The following is a 17,373-nucleotide window of genomic DNA, read 5'->3' as shown; positions in this document are numbered from 1 at the left end:
CGCCTGGGTCAGTCATTGCTCTGTCGTTGCCATGGACTTGACAGGCCTTCGTCTACGACTCATCCCTCCACCCTTTTGGCTCCATTGGCCTCTGCCTTCCCTCCTGCTCCACCACAGTCCTTGGGCGCACTGGCTTCGCCTCAATCCCCCGGCACCCTGGTTTCACCTCGACCACTCGTCCTCACAGATCAGCCCTGTTCTCCAAGACCTTCTGTGTTGCCTTTTTTGGCTCCTCAGCTCTGCCTGGGTCTCCACCGGCATCAGCTCTGCCTCAGTCTGTCGTCCCCCTGGTTCGGCCTGCCAAGTCTACACCATGGCTCTTCCCTCCCTAGACTCCACTGTAGGCCTGCATCCTGAGATTCCTGATGGGGATTCCGCCCCGGCTCCTCCTACCTTTATCTCCTCCCTGGCTTTGGCCTCCTTTGTCTGCTCCCTACTCCAGCAGTTGTCTCCGCCCTGGCTCATGTGGTTGTCCTGTGTTTCAGCCCTACATCCACCTCCTAAGCCCCCTTCCGCCGTCCTCTTTTGGACTTTGTATACTGATGTAATAAGGTGCATAGTGACGCCTTTTTGAGGTGGGGGAAAAGTTACAGGTCTTGTGTTTGTTTTAGGTGGGTTTTGCACATGTTTAGTTCTGTTTTTAGTTCCTGTGTTTGAGTTTGTTTCTATGGTTTTTCATTGATTTGATTATGTGCTTATTTCATTGATTAGTTTGCCTGTGTATTCATAGCCTTGGTTTTGGTTCAGTCTTGGTCTGTTCTCTTCTTACTATGTTGTTTTTCCTTTCATGTTTTTGAAGATACTGTGATTGGCTACATTTTGAGTTTTTTTTTTTTTATAAATCTAATTACTGCTGCGACTAAATCCAGCATTTTATTTTACCTTGCTGCAATGACTCGCTGTCACAGACATGACCTGGCTGTTTGTACGTGTTGATGGCTCTAGGTCATTCCTCTGTTCGGTGGCTCGAGCCCCACTGTGTTGTCATTTGAATACAGATACACAGCCAGACAGCACATACTCGGCAGCTGCTGCTACTGCAAACCAGGAAATAGTGGGCAGGACAAATGAAAGAGAAAATGAAAGAAGCCGACACAATGATACAGCTGAAATTCAGGTAAAGACACAACACTTAATAGTTAAAATGAGTGTGTTCTTCAACAATGCTGTTATTAGATGCTTGTCCTACTTTACAGAGACCACATTATAGTGTCACAAAAGCATGCCAGAATAGAGCTAGTGACCGTGTACTGTATAACAGCAGATGTCAATGTATTAAGGTGGCTATCACATTACACAGTGAGGTTAACAGAGAACGCTCAGCACTGCTCTGTGTTGCCATGTGTGCTATTTTAAGAGCACATGATTGTTGTCTTTTATTTTAATTAGCATTTTGATCATTCTAACGTGCTAGAATGTCTACAGTGCTTTGCCAGAAATGTAAAGTAATGATGAAATGTGCATATGGGTCATTCTCCAATTAAAGTGCAAAACAAGAGGCAGAATTTAAAAATATATATGCTTAATATGCTATATTCAGTAAAATGAAAGTGGGACACATGAAATTTATGAAAATGAATGAGAAACTCACCATTCACTCTTCAGATCAACAAAATTGAATCCCCCCTTTTCTTAAAGGGGTCATATCCATTGTTGTAACAGCATAGACTTAAAGTTGAGCGACAAAACATTTTCTTAAAATATAATAAATTATGTATTTTTTAAACTAATTAATTTAAGAGTACATCTTAAAATCTATGTTCACTATATAACCACTATTTTAAAAATGTTATACAGTATTGTTGTAATAACATCCCTGGATAGCTCTTTGTTTAAAGTGAGAAAATGAAGATTTTGTTAATTAAATATCAATTTTAAAACAAAAATGTGTCTTTTAACAGTGCATAACATGGTCTTACCTTATAGAAAATACAAATATGCAAACATTTCTTGATTTTTTATGATAGTATTGAAAGTTTATTTCAACTGTTGCAAAGTAAAGGGACACCACTTGTCACCGCAAATGAAGAATGACCCATATACTGTATTTATTAGTATTAAAGGGATAGTTCACCCAAAAATGAACATTCAGTCATCATTTACTCACCCTCCTGGTAACACTTTAGTTTAGGGTCCAGTTCTCAATATTAACAAATTGCTTATTAGCATGCATATATTGGCTGTTTAGTACTTATAAAGCACATATTAAAGCCTTATTCTGAATGACCGTATTCTACATCCCTTAAGCCTACCCAATACCTAAACTTAACAACTACCTTACTAACTATTAATAAGCAGTAATTAAGAGTTTACTGAGGCAAAAGTCTGTTTATAGTTAGTTAAAAGTGAGAATTGGACCCTAATCTAAAGTGTGACCGAATTTCTTTCTTCTACTGAATACAAAAGAAGATATTTTGAAGAATATGGGTAACCAAATTAAATTATTACTACATTATTAGGGTAATTAAACTTTTTTAATTTCACTTTTCTCTCCACAGGGTACAGTGACTGCCAATATCTGACCATTCAAAAAAGTGATCAAGCCATCAAATTCAATAATACCAAAAGCAATAACCACAAGTTGTATTTCAATATGCATCTCTTGTTTTTAATCCTGCTCTTTCTGGAGTCCCAATTTTGTGTCCAGTCTTCTGACAGCAATAGTCCTTCTGGCGATAACATGGCCACAAATGGCCTACCTTTCCCATGGAGTAAAATGCGCCTGCCAAACTACATAGTGCCTGTACATTATCATCTGCTTATTCATCCCAATCTCACCACATTGAGGTTCAATGGCTCTGTGAAGATTGAAATTGATGTAAAAAACAACACAAACTGGGTGGTCCTACACAGCAAGAGCCTTAAGATCTTCACAGCCACTGTTCTGGATGAGCATGAGGCCCATCTGTCAGACAAGGTGCTCTCTGTGCTGGAATATCCTCCACATGAACAGATCGCCATCTTCTCCCCAAAGATTCTGACCTCAGGGGAAAAATACTTCCTGTATTTGGAATTTGGTGCACCATTAAGTGATGGGTTCTATGGATTTTATAAGAGTACATATAGGACAAAAGCAGGAGAGACAAGGTATAGTTCATATTTCTGAAATGGAACATTACATAAATCATACATGCACATAATTGCAAATAATTACTAAACAATCAAACTACATTTTCTCCCCTAAAGGGTCCTGGCATCCACCCACTTTGAGCCCACATCTGCCCGAATGGCATTGCCATGTTTTGATGAACCCACTTTCAAAGCTAATTACACTGTCAGAATAAGGAGAGGTCCGTCACATATAGCTTTGTCGAACATGCCATTAGTAAGCTCATTTCATACATCTACTTTACCAATGTGCTCTGTAAAAAGTGAGAACTTGCAATTGTTATTGTAAAGAGTTAATCAATAAGAATTTGTTTTGTTTGGTATAAATTAATGTATTTATGTTGATACAGTGATTGGATAAAGACAGTTAATTTAGAATCAAAATTATTATCATTATTATAGCAAACATTTGGAAAAATATATTGAAAAATACATAAAAGGTGGGAAAACAGTTTGAAAATATTACTTTATCAATGTATAGCCCCATTTGTAGAATCAAATTTACTTCAAAATATTAATATTAATAACTGTTAATGATAATGGTATATGATTGTTTGGTAACACGTTATTTTACAGTGTCCCTGTTACAGATCTTACATGTACTTACTCCAGTATAATAACAGTAAATTATGCATAATTACAAGCAACTAAACCTAAACCAAACTCTAACCCTAATAATGTAGTAAATACATAATTAATATTACTCAGTACTTAATGTGTAATTACACTGTAACAAGGACACATTAAAATGAAGTGTAACAGATTGTTTTGATATGAAACCATTTAAAAAAATAATTCAACAAAAACATAAAACACAGTCTATCATTTAGAATTTTTGAAAATATCCTTATTTTTATTTTCAAGGAACAAACTGTGGAAATTGGCAACGATCTGTTTGAAGACCAGTTTGAAGCGAGTGTGAAGATGAGTTCCTATCTGTTGGCCTTCATTGTCTGCGACTTCAAATCTGTTAGTGGGATAACTGCAACTGGAATTAATGTAAGTAACTAGAACTTAGAGAAGGTTAAAAAATATGAAGTGAAAACAACAACAACAACAACAACATTTTCTGCTTTGTATGAAGTCTTCATCACAGACTCTCAAGTGATGTTGAATGAGCTGTTTTGTCTTCTCCCAAAGGTCTCTATCTATGCAGTTCCAGAGAAATGGCATCAGACACACTACGCTCTTGAGGCTGCTTTGAGGCTTTTGGAGTTTTATGAACAATATTTCAACATACTCTATCCCCTGCCAAAACTGGGTGAGTACATCTTACATTTTCCTTACCTTTCCTTCTAACATTTCAGTGCATATTTTATATGATGTGCCTTTGGATATTTACACTGTTGTTTATTTTATGATGTGTACCAGATCTGATAGCTATTCCAGATTTCCAGTCAGGCGCTATGGAGAACTGGGGTTTGACTACTTATAGGGAGACCTCTCTTCTGTATGACCCTGACATCTCATCAGCCTCCGATAAGCTCTGGGTTACCATAGTGATAGGACATGAGCTTGCCCATCAGGTTAGATATGAAATATATTCTTAACCTCATTTGTTATCTTTCTTGAGCTAAACCATACATGTAAGTTACTTTGCTTTTTTTCTAGTGGTTTGGAAACCTGGTGACTATGGAGTGGTGGAATGACATATGGCTGAATGAAGGCTTTGCACGATATATGGAATTTGTCTCAGTTGGGGCAGTATATCCAGAGCTTAAAGTTGTATGTAAAATCTCCTAATATCTCTCTCTATATTATGTAAAGGGTAACGTAAAGTCAGGCAGTCATTATTGCAAAATAAACCACAAGGAGGTATCAAGATTGTAGGTGGCTAATTTTGCAATAATGACTTGGTAACTGTACATTATCTTATTACACAGCTATTCACTGAGTAAATAAATACGCAGATATAAAACATCAAAATGAGTTGCAATTACTTTAACATTTTAACTATTCATCATCTTAAAGCTTTTGCCAAAAAAAAAAAACAGCTCATTATAACCCAGCTAACTGGGAACGTCCTTAGAACTTTGGTTCTGGCAATGTTCTCTCAAAGTTATGAACCAACGTTCTTCCAGATTGTTCGTTCAGTGTTTTCTGGTCTTTAATAATGTTCTCAAAACGTTAGCACAAAAACAGTATTATACATCATTCATGAAAGGTTTTTTTCCTGAAAGGTTCACCCATAATAATGTTCCCATAATGTTTGCAAAATGATAAAATGGAACGTTTCCTTAACGTTCGCATAACCAACATTTTCATAACTTTATAAAAACATTCTCATAACTTAATATGAACATTAGCAAAATGTTCTTAGAACATATTGTTAGCTGGGAATGTACAAAATAATCATACTTTGACCAAAGTGAATCGCAATTGACCAACGCTCTATTCTCTATTGGCATTGATGGAACCATGAAGATCCTTTAACATTCATGAAATCTTTTCATTGCACAAAAGGTTCTATATAGTGGAAAAAGGTTATTTAGATCATTAAAATGTTCTTCACACTAAGAAAAATATGGTTCTTTGAAGAACTGTTCACTGAAAGGTTCTTTGGGGAAAATGGTTATTCTATGGCATCGCTGTGAAAGCCCCTTTTTAGAACCGTTATTTTTTTAGAATGAAAGTGAATCAAGTATTCTAGAGAGCAGAGTAATAAATAAATAAATATCAACACTAATACTTCTGTAGACTAGCTTGTTTTGAATAGGCTCTCACATGTTTTCTTTTACATATAGGAGGACCATTTCCTGGACACCTGCTTTGGAGCTATTGGACGGGATTCTCTAAATTCTTCCAGGCCAATTTCCAGTTTAGCCGAGAACCCTACTCAGATCAAGGAAATGTTTGATACTGTGTCATATGACAAGGTTGGAAAACACTTCAGCAATGTTAAAAGATTATCACTGTTGCAGATGAAGATGAGTGCCAACTAATTTACTTTATTACTGAATTTTTAGGGAGCATGTATTCTCCATATGCTGAGGCATTTCTTGACAGACGAAGGCTTCCAGAGTGGCATAATTCGGTATCTTCGGAGGTTTAGGTACAGTAATGCCAGAAATGAAGATCTATGGGACAGCCTTATTAAAGTACGTCACTTCTTCATCCACTGCCTTTTTCTGTGTACATTTATAATTCCGCATCAAAACAAAAACTCATGCTCTCTTCACTCTCTGTACAGACATGTTCTGAAGAGGAATTTACAGCAGGAGAACACTGTTACAGCAGTACTCAAGCTACTAAAAATGCGGTAAAGTGTCCCATCATAAATAAAATATTAGGTTTATGATATTTAACATTCACAGCGTTCCATAAACACAGAATAGAGACCATGAAAGACATGCTTCAGAATGTTTTCTTCCACAAGGTGATCCTTAATAGTCTGAATAACTCTTTGTGTAACTCTTTACATTGCAGTATCGTTTTGCTGGGGAGCATGTAGACCTGAAGAAAATGATGTATACATGGACTCTACAAAAGGGCATACCACTGGTCACAGTGAAGCGGAAAGAAAGGAAACTTTACATTGGACAAGAGCGCTTCTTAAAGATAGTCCTGCCTGATGATCCCTCATGGCATTCACTTCAAGATGGGTAACAACACTACAGAATCACATGTGTACATTGTTTGTACACAGTTCTTGCTGTCTTTTATGCTTTATAGTTATATGCCATAAGTTTAAGTAAAGGCAGTAAAAATGTTACTAATATGACTCTTCATAACAGAAAAAATTTCTTCTCCATAGCTATCTGTGGCACATCCCTTTGACATATAAAACAAGCCATTCTAACTATGAGATGAAGCACATATTACACACAAAATCAGGTAAGATTTGGTGAAAAATCATTCAGAAATCTATATACTATACTGTATATATAGAGGAAACTGGGTCTAGTTGCCACATGAAGAAGTTGTCGAAGATGCAAGAGCATTTTTCATCAACTATAAGATTTTGAGTAAAAAAAAGTCTAATTATATAAAATGTTTTTTTCTACAGCAGTTTATATTTTCAGTTTAGTTTATTTTTCAATTTTTAGTTTAGTTTTAGTCATTTTGTTATGTGCCGTTGTAATTTTTATGAGATTTAGTAATACCCCTGATTACCCAATATAGTGTAAAAATTGAATGTATCTTTCTTACTGGGAATATTCACTGGTGTAAGAAGTGACAACTAGCCCCATTCTCCCCAACAAACATACTGTACGTTCACCATGATTTTGCCAAGTAAAACCTGTTCCATATTTTGGAACATGTCTCCAAGATCATCATATTTTGTTGATCCTGGAACAAAATTTCTGTCCCCTAGACCTAACCCTACCCATAACCTATCCCTAAAATCAAATAGGTGAATAACACTTATGTAGTAACACCTGACACCTGGCTGTAAGCCTAAATTTCACATAAACTGTCCCTCAAATCTGATTGGCTAAATTGGAATGTTGTTCCAGAATCAACAAAGATGTTGATTCAGTCTATACATGTTATATATACCAATCTCTCAAACCCAGATGTGTTGACGCTGGATGAGGAAGTAGACTGGGTGAAGCTCAACACTGACATGAATGGATATTACATTGTTCATTATGATGAAGAGGGCTGGAATGCCCTGACGGAGCTTCTAAGAGTAAACCACACTGCTCTGAGCTTTAAGGACAGGGCCAGTCTCATTCATAACGCCTTCCAGCTGGTCACGTGAGTTACTGTTCAGTCCACCACTCTCATATCACAGGGAAAACAGGGCATTCTATAATAACTAGCATAAGGAGCATAATTGTATTATCCCATGAGCACATTTGTAATGTTATTTATTTCCTGTGTTTCATAATTTCTAGTGCAGGACGACTGTCACTAGAGAGAGCTTTAGATCTGATCAGTTACCTGAAGTCTGAGACCCACAATGTTCCTCTCCTTCAAGGGATTGGCTATCTACAATCATTCTACAAGCTGATAGAAAAGAGAAACATAGCAGACGTTACTCATAATCTGAAGGTATGACACAAACATTTCCTGCAGTCTAATCTAATTTACTGTCCTCATTCCTCCACATATCCGTCAAAGAGTCTTTCATTTCTGTAAGGCAGCTTGCAGACCCACCCACTGAGTTCAAATGAGATCCTCTGAGATTTCTTGTCTGAGTTTATTTAGTCTTGTATGTGCATATAGCCACTTTATGTCTGGTTCTGTCCTGCAGATGTACATCTTGCAGTATTTCAGAGATGTGATTGACAAGCAGTCGTGGAGTGATGATGGGACCGTCTCAGACCGGAGACTGCGTGAAGAGGTTCTTTCCCTTGCATGTGATTTTGGTTATCCGCCTTGTTTGGAAAAGGCTAAACAGCTCTATGATAGCTGGGTGGAATCCAATGGTACAATCAGGTGACTTGGCAACAGTATTTGTTTCTGCAATGATACTATCCAATATATATCACATTTTTATCATTTTAAATGATTATAGCAGCAGATTTCTTAACACCTGACTAATGTTTTACATACAGCTTACCAACTGATGTGTCTGAGACGGTTTACATGATTGGAGCCCAGGATGACAGCGGCTGGGCCTACCTTCTGGAAAAGTATGGTGTTTCTATGTGTGAGACAGAGAAGAGCAAGTTTCTCTCAGCATTAGCAAGCAGCAAAGACACTGAAAAACTATCGAGGTACATTGTTATCAACACATTAAAAATCATATGTATGTATTATTATACTATCATTCAAAAGTGTGCATGGGTTCAGTAAAATTATGTTTATTCAACAAGAATGCATTAAATTGATTGTAAAAAAAAAATTTACAACCCCCCCATATTTTTCCCAATGTGATCCGTCAGCTCCAGTCCACTAATTTGGAGCGGTTAAGGCCCGGGTATACTTCATTTCCCACATTTCCCTCCGTCTCATGCACAGTTGAGCGCGAGCCTTTCAAAGATACTCCTTTGCCCCCTGAGCGCACGAGCCTTTCAAAGATACTCCTTTGCCTCCTCAGCGCGCGAGCCTTTCAAAGATACTCCTTTGCCCCCTGATCGCACGAGCCTTTCAAAGATACTCCTTTGCCCCCAGAGCGTGCGAGCCTTTCAAAGATACTCCTTTGCCCCCTGATCCCGCGAGCCTTTCAAAGATACTCCTTTGCCCCCAGAGTGCGTGAGCCTTTCAAATATACTCCTTTTCCCCCAGAGTGCGTGAGCCTTTCAAATATACTCCTTTTCCCCCAGAGTGCACGAGCCTTTCAAAGATACTCCTTTGCCCCCAGAGCGCGCGAGCCTTTCAAAGATACTCCTTTGCCCCCTGATACCGCGAGCCTTTCAAAGATACTCTTTTGCCCCCAGAGTGCGTGAGCCTTTCAAAGATACTCCTTTGCCCCCAGAGTGCACAAGCCTTTCAAAGATACTCCTTTGCCCCCAGAGTGCGCGAGCCTTTCAAAGATACTCCTTTGCCCACAAAGCGTGCAAGCCTTTCAAAGATACTCCTTTGCCCACTGAGTGCGCGAGCCTTTCAAAGATACTCCTTTGCCCACAGAGCGCGCGAGCCTTTCATAGATACTCCTTTGCCCCCTGAGCGCGTTAGCCTTTCAAAGATACTCCTTTGCCCACAGAGCGCGTTAGCCTTTCAAAGATACTCCTTTGCCCACTGAGCGCGCGAGCCTTTCAAAGATACTCCTTTGCCCCCTGAGCGCGCAAGCCTTTCATAGATACTCCTTTGCCCCCTGAGCGCAAGCCTTTCAAAGATACTCCTTTGCCCACAGAGCGCGTTAGCCTTTCAAAGATACTCCTTTGCCCACTGAGTGCGCGAGCCTTTCAAAGATACTCCTTTGCCCCCTGAGCGCGCAAGCCTTTCATAGATACTCCTTTGCCCCCTGAGCGCAAGCCTTTCAAAGATACTCCTTTGCCCACAGAGCGCATGAGCCTTTCAAAGATACTCCTTTGCCCACAGAGCGCGCGAGCCTTTCAAAGATACTCCTTTGCCCCCAGAGCATGAGCCTTTCATAGATACTCCTTTGCCCCCAGAGCGTGAGCCTTTCATAGATACTCCTTTGCCCCCTGAGCGCGTTAGCCTTTCAAAGATACTCCTTTGCCCCCAGAGCGCGCAAGCCTTTCAAAGATACTCTTTTGCCCCCAGAGCGCGCAAGCCTTTCAAAGATACTCCTTTGCCCCCTGAGTGCGCGAGCCTTTCAAAGATACTCCTTTGCCCCCAGAGCGCGCGAGCTTTTCAAAGATACTCCTTTGCCCCCAGAGCACACGAGCCTTTCAAAGATACTTTTTTGCACCCAGAGCGCGCGAGCCTTTCAAAGATACTCCTTTGCCCCCTGAGTGCGCGAGCCTTCCAAAGATACTCCTTTGCTCATGAACGCAGAAAGACGCGTTCGGCGCATGCCTGGCACATACAAAAGCTGTCCATGCAAATTCAGCTGCGCGGCCACTGTTCAGAGAGTCAAAGCTCTCATTGTCTCTAAGAGAATATGCGCCTTTAATGCTGCGTCGGATGCCAAAAGCTCAGTCAGTTTTTACTTTCAGTTTCTGTAGTGAATAATTGACTGGCGTTTGAGACTTCTTCACCCGCATAACCCTCACGCAAAGTTTCCACTTGTTTGTGTGATATCCACTAGCTCGCCTTCATGGTTTAAAATTGAAATATTTTCAATATTGCGACGTGGCATTTTTCTTTATCACCAGTTGCTCGCAAAATGATGGACACGATATTCACATATCGTCCACGTCATTTCCCGTGATAATAAAATAAAATAAATTATTAAATAAATGCGTAAATAAACAACAAGCAAACTTAAACTTGTTTGCTTAAAATTTCTCTGAATAATTTGCTGATGCAGGTATAAAAAAAAAAAGTAATTCTTGCCCCCTCTACCTCGATATATATATATATATATATATATATATATATATATATATATATATATATATATATATATATATATATATATATATATATATATATATATATATACACTGTATTTATAGTATAACAATATAATAATGTAATACAGCAGTATTTTTATATATAACAGTATTTTTACAGTAAATTTTACAAATTTTTATAATATTTCACATTTTTACTGTATTTTTGATCAAATAAATGCAGCCTTGATGAGCACAAGAAAGTTTATTACAAAATGTTGCTGATGAAATAAACAAGAAAAATGAAATACAAAATCTGATACATTTGATGCTGATTTTATGTGTTATTGGAACACACAAATGTGTATTTAAATCTAAATGAGGTTTAACGTCATGCAATGCCTTGTATGTCCCCATTTTCCTGTAGATTATTACAGCTTGGAATGGAAGGAACTGTAATAAAAACGCAGAATTTACCCAGTCTCATATATATGGTGGCCAGAAATCCAGTGGGTCATTTTCTAGCATGGGATTTTGTGAAGAAACACTGGAATGAACTAGTAGACAAGTAGGTGCAATCCACTACTTCTTATTTGGGTTATAAAGCTGTTATATAGCACTGGATGTGATTTGTTCATTACTATGACTATAAGATACTCATGTCTCATATATCAAAGGTTTCCGCTGGGATCTTTTGGAATCAGAAACATAATTGTTGGCACTGTAACTCAGTTCTCATCCACAGAGGAGCTGAGAGAGGTGGGTTGTTTATTTGTTGTTTAGAGGGAATGGTCAGCTAGTTGTGATGGTTCATTTACAGTGTTTCTATTCATTCTTTTTTGTATTAAGGTTGAGGCTTTCTTCAAGTCCATCACAGAGCAGGTATCTCAGCTGCGTGTCACACAGGTGGCCATAGAAAATGTGGAGAAAAACATTGTGTGGCTCAGAAGGAATCTAGAGACCATGAGGACTTGGTTGCAGCAAAGACTCAATTAAAATGTTAAAAGCAGACCAACATTTCAGACTAGTATTATACTACTTTTTTCTAGTATAATGGTTTTGGTTTATTAATCAGTGTCTGGATCAGCTCAGAAACTCCACATGACTTTCCAAGTTTTCTATTATTTTGCATTTGCAATGGTTTTTAGATTGTGTTTTAATTATATTGGGTAATGTCTCGTATAATGCATGATGTGTTTGTTTTTTCTGGTTTACTTTTATAAGGTTTAAAAACAGCTATGCAGTTTCAAAGCTCTAATGGTTCTGCCTTTGTGTTATTCTTTGATTTTGATTTGTCTCTTGACTGCTGTGCCACATTCTGTAACTAATTTTAATAAGAGACTGCCTATTAATTAGTGGCACACAAACTCATACTTGAAGATGCTGAAAATTAATGAACTGAATAAGGTTTGGAATAAAAAAAATAAAAATGTTTTATATAAAGCATGTTGCAACTGAGTCTAACCTAAAAACAAAAATGTGTTCTTTTGAAACATTACAATGACAGGAAATGGGTTCAAATTAAGTATAAACATGAACATTTGTTAAAATGACAGTGCTTTTCATTTAAATTGCCTACTGATATCGCATTTAGGACATTTATCACTTGACCTCCACTAAGCTTGTTTGTTATTATCACAATCACTTCCATTCACTGCAAAGTGATGTATCAGCAAGAATAAGATCAAAATAGTGACACATGGTAAAAACATTGTTACTAATGCTGCCTTCACGTGCAATCGGAAATTTGATAATTCCCACTTCTGAAGTCGTGATTACGACCTCATCACATTCAAGTTTAGAAATGAGAGGGCATTAATGTGCAATTTTTTCCTAGGAAACTCTTATTTACAATAATTCCGAGAGCATGTGAATGCAGCATTACACTTGTGTTGTGACCAGTGGTTATGCAATAAAATCAAGAATCTGTAATTTGTTAATTCTCTTTAACCTTTATTTAGTTGACAAAAGTAAAAAGAAAAGTTTTTCAATGATTTCACTGACCAACTTAATTGTTTTTGTAAATATAAACAAATTTGGATTTTGATGGCTGCAACACACTCTAAAAAAGTTGGGACAGAGGCATGTTTACTGCTGTGTCACATAACCTGACATTTCCTTTTCTCATTTGGGAATTAAGGATGTCACATATGGCTGTAGTGATCACATTACTAAGGAGTATTAACATACACACTTTATTTAACAAGAACAGGCAGGAAATCGCATAAACAATGCAAAAATACAACCACATAAAACTAAGACAACACCAAACAATGAACAGAGGAGGGCTTAAATACACAGAGTAATCAACAGAACTAAGAACAGGTCAAGAACTAATGAGTAACTATGGAAACAACCTAGTAGACAGAGCTCAGGCAAACCGGAGCATGGAAATGAATGCAAACTAAACCAAAACAGAACAGAACCAGACTGTAACAAAGGATCCTACTTATTGCAATTTTGCAAGTGGAATTTTTGCCCAATCTTGCCTTGTACAAGACAGATACTCAAAAGTTTGTGGTCGTTGTTGTCTCTGATTCTCCTTTTCATGATGGGCCAAGCATTTTTAATAGGAGACAGATTTGTGGCTGGTTTCATAAATTGCTTAGACTAGTCTTAAAAGTTAGTCATCTACATTCTTTCTTCAAGACTGGTCATAACTTTTAAAAAAATAAGTAACATAAAACGGTAGATCAAACTAATTTGAATTGGAAAATTTAGACTGATTACCCCTTGGTTAACTACAATTTGGTCAAACTTCTTAAGACACGGTCTTAACATAGCCGCTAAGTTTATGCAACTGGCCCCTGGATTGCATGGCCAGCCAGGAAATCATTCTGTTGTACCACATGCTGAATGAGGCCTGGCATTGTCTTGCTTCCCAGAAAAGATGTCATCTTTATTGGCAGTACATGTCCATTTTCAATCCCAATATATGCCTCCATGTCAATGGTACCTTCATGCAAGTCACATCTCTGCATAGAATTGACAGGGTTGCCAACTTTGGGACTTTGGCTGGAGTGAGACTCTGTAAAAATTTCAGTTTGCGTGTGTGCGCGGAGAAAATGTTTGGTAACCCTAATTTTAAAAATCAATGTCAGTCCATGTTTACTTAGTATAAACCCTGATTTATGCACAAAAAAACCTGAATACAATGGAAACGTTTTTTTCAAAATGTACAATTAATTTATTGATTGCACTATAAAAAAAAAATAAATAAAGATAAAGGTGAACAAAATAAAGGTGATTAAATAACATGTAAAACAACAACATCAGAACAAGAAATATCAAAACAATATTTCTTTTTTGGCTCACCTGCCACGGGGACTGGTAGATGAAAAAAAATCCACCAGCCAAGCATTTTTTACCGGTCAAAATAATAAACAGCCTTTTTTTTTTTATCACATATACATTCATTTCAGTACATTTAATTGAGATAATAAGGTAGGCCTATTATGTTGAATACAAACATGAAAAATTGTCCAGAGCAAAATTTGAAATGTATAATAATAATAAAAAAAATCTATATATTGATCAAAATGAGAGAAATGTATGAAATATTACTATCATTGGGGTGAAATAATTTATTTTATTTTTTGTCAGTTTTGTTACCTGACTCGTGTGGAAGTGAAGGCAGAACGTACTCTGTTACTTACGTAACCTTGGTTCCCTGAGAGATAAGGGAACGAGTATTGCGTTGCAAACGCTATGAGAAAACTCCTTTTCTCGAGAAAATAGCGGCCATGGTGTGTAAAGCAGAAGCAGCCTGGCCTGCGGCGGAGTGTGCACGATCCGGGAGTGCTGAGTGCTGAAGACGTTTTGCGCGGCTTTGATGGGTGCGCGGCCACAAATGGGCGGCGACCGCTTCTTCCAGTGGCAGGAGCTTTATCCTTTTTCCTCAGCGCCCAAATAGAGCGTTAACTGTACGTACACACCGCCGCCGACTTGAGCTGTAAAGAAGCTCTGGCCGCTTTGTCAAAGACGCTTGTCAAAAAGTACGAGGAAGTTTGACGATTTGGCCGCTCTGTATATTGAGTGCGCGCGCGCGGCCGGGGCTCTCTCTCCCTCTCTCTCTCTGCTCGTGCGCGCTGAAAATTTCATATTTTGGTATGAACATTAACCCGCCAGTGTGGCGGATAGCCTTTTGAGATTTACTCGCCAAACGGAAAATCTACCCGCATTTGGCGCTTGGCGGGTGTTAATTTCGGACCCTACATGAGACTATTTTTATTGAGCAATTTAGCTAGCCCACATCATAACGCACGTCAGACAACATTTGCAACTATAGTTTAAGTCTGTAACTTAGTCTCGGCACACAGACTGATTAGGCAAGGCTACGTCTGTAGTGACAAGGCTCACCATTTTATTATTTGCTTACCTTGATTGTCTTCCAAACTTTCACACGTGCCGACTCCGACTCCGAACCTATGCTCCGAACTCTCTCTGAACTTCTCACACGCAACTGACGTATCAGGTGCAAGGGTTTCAGCCAATCAACGATCATACTGCAGTGAGAACGTTGTAGGGAGATGTAACAGCCGTGGGCTCCTCTCCTGTCATTAATACGCTGTGGTCAGGGGCGTAGCAACCGGGGGGGGACGGGGGGGACACGTCCCCCGCACTTTTAGAAACTGGTGATTCTGACCCCTGCTATTTTTTATTTTTTTTTGGATCCAGCGTGAATATTTCCGGCACCGGCAGTGTTCTCTGATTTGTTACTTAGATTTGAGTGAACTAACATTCAGCCAATCACAGAGCGAATCATCTCTTGGGCGCGTCTGCTATGAGCTTCAAATCTCTTGTTGCTGTTGTGAGTTTTCGTTCGTTCATTCACTTTGCTATTAGGCCGTCTGGGATAAAATGCACCCCAGAAAAAAGCAAAGGACGATTACATCCTTTTTTCAAACACACACTGTAAGTATGTTACAGTATGTCGCGATGACACGAATCACGCGATAAAGTTTTCATGTTATGATTTAAACTACTGTAACGTCAAAAGACAATAGAACCCGTATGGACCTCGTCACGTCGCGCCGGATTCAGTGTGTTAAATGCTCTCCTACTTGTCGCTTTGTATAAAAGCGTCTGCTATATGAGACGTAACAAATTATTGGTTTCTGCTGTCTTTTGTTGCCTACGTGCTGCTCGCGGAGTAGAATTATCCTTCCACAATAAATCAAATTTATTTTGCACCGAATATCTTAAAATACTTTATCAAATTTAAAATATATATTTTTTTATACTTTATGTAAATATTCTACTTTATGTCCTAACTGGTCTGTAGGAAAGGCAGGCTGTGACGTCACTGACAGAGAGAGGGGACAGTTGCTCAACCTCTCCAGAATGTGTACAGGTGAGATTTGTATAAAAAAAAAGCAGATTGACTATTTTAAGGCAGTGTTTTCTTAATTGGAACTGTTTGCCAATATTTTAAGGAATTACACATCAATTTAATTCCTTAAAACAAAAGATCAACCATCAATCACCTTTATTTATATAGTGCTTTTAATAATACAGATTGTGTCAAAGCACTGAACAGTATCAAATAGGAGAACAGAGTAATTTATAATGACAAGATTAAACACTGAATTTCCAGTTTAAGGCATTTTATTATTGAATGCAGAGAATATTTTAAATATCATAAAATATCTTTATCTAAATAAAGTATAGATGGTCTCACATTGGTCTCAAAGTCCTGCAGTATTTTTACATTTTGAGGATGATTTCACAAAAATAGGTTCCTGTAAGCTATCACGGCATGTTCCCAAAATTGCCACTAGGGTGCTGTAAAATGCCAATTGGTATTCTATTTAGAATTTATTATTATGAACATCAGCTTTGGGTCACATCACCATACAGCTGTCCCCCCCACTTTTAAAATGGCTGCTACGCCTGTGGTCTAGTCATCAACAGAAAATTAACGGATCGAGAGGGGAGAAAAATGGATTTTGGCGTGACATTTCTTGCGTGTGCGTGAGAGCGTGAGATTTATGCTGAAAGCGTGAGTGTCACGCCAGATGCGTGAGAGTTGGCAACCCTGGAATTGATGTATAGCTTTCTCCTTGCGTAATCACGACAACAACACAAAAACACCACTATAGCTACATCATACTGAGATAAGGAGCTTGGCTGCAATAAAAGTTGTTTTTGGACTAATGTTTTGAGTTCTGAATCTTACAGGATATTTTTTTTATAGTACAATGACCTCTTATATGTCAAAAGATCAAGTAAAATTTGTACTTTGTAAAGTTTGTTAATTGTAAACATGGAGAACGTTTCTGTTAGGGTTGTGGGTTAAGGTTAATATAGCTTTATAAACAGTAGAAGTCTGAATTTCCCCATCGACAGCCAAGTAAACGTGTAAGTGAGAACTCCTTTGACTGTCGCTAGGAGGCAGTATTGCTTTATTTCA

The 17,373-nt window shown here is 38.2% G+C and overlaps 1 protein-coding gene across 1 annotated transcript; it reads left to right on the top strand.

Annotated features, from left to right (window-relative positions):
* The first annotated feature begins 963 nt into the window (after nucleotides 1-963).
* erap2 (endoplasmic reticulum aminopeptidase 2) lies at nucleotides 964-12,404 on the top strand. The gene is made up of 19 exons (XM_048189259.1): nucleotides 964-1,117; nucleotides 2,499-3,087; nucleotides 3,187-3,325; nucleotides 3,973-4,107; nucleotides 4,249-4,369; nucleotides 4,480-4,634; nucleotides 4,720-4,833; nucleotides 5,853-5,984; nucleotides 6,075-6,206; nucleotides 6,299-6,367; nucleotides 6,535-6,710; nucleotides 6,863-6,942; nucleotides 7,626-7,809; nucleotides 7,950-8,106; nucleotides 8,309-8,493; nucleotides 8,613-8,774; nucleotides 11,389-11,529; nucleotides 11,639-11,720; nucleotides 11,811-12,404. The coding sequence occupies exons 2-19, from the start codon at nucleotides 2,594-2,596 to the stop codon at nucleotides 11,955-11,957; spliced, it is 2,805 nt and encodes a 934-aa protein (XP_048045216.1). The 5' UTR covers nucleotides 964-1,117; nucleotides 2,499-2,593; the 3' UTR covers nucleotides 11,958-12,404.
* The last annotated feature ends 4,969 nt before the right edge of the window (nucleotides 12,405-17,373 follow it).

Source organism: Megalobrama amblycephala, linkage group LG4, assembly GCF_018812025.1.
Source record: "Megalobrama amblycephala isolate DHTTF-2021 linkage group LG4, ASM1881202v1, whole genome shotgun sequence".
Classification (NCBI taxonomy): domain Eukaryota; kingdom Metazoa; phylum Chordata; class Actinopteri; order Cypriniformes; family Xenocyprididae; genus Megalobrama; species Megalobrama amblycephala.
This window is presented reverse-complemented; position numbering and strand designations above follow the sequence as displayed.

Coding starts and splice junctions, on each gene's coding strand:
- erap2 (XM_048189259.1), top strand. CDS start 2,594: ATGCATCTCTTGTTTTTAATCCTGCTCTTTCTGGAGTCCCAATTTTGT. Junction 3,326..3,972: donor CTTTGTCGAACATGCCATTA/GTAAGCTCATTT, acceptor TTTATTTTCAAG/GAACAAACTGTGGAAATTGG. Junction 4,108..4,248: donor TAACTGCAACTGGAATTAAT/GTAAGTAACTAG, acceptor CTTCTCCCAAAG/GTCTCTATCTATGCAGTTCC.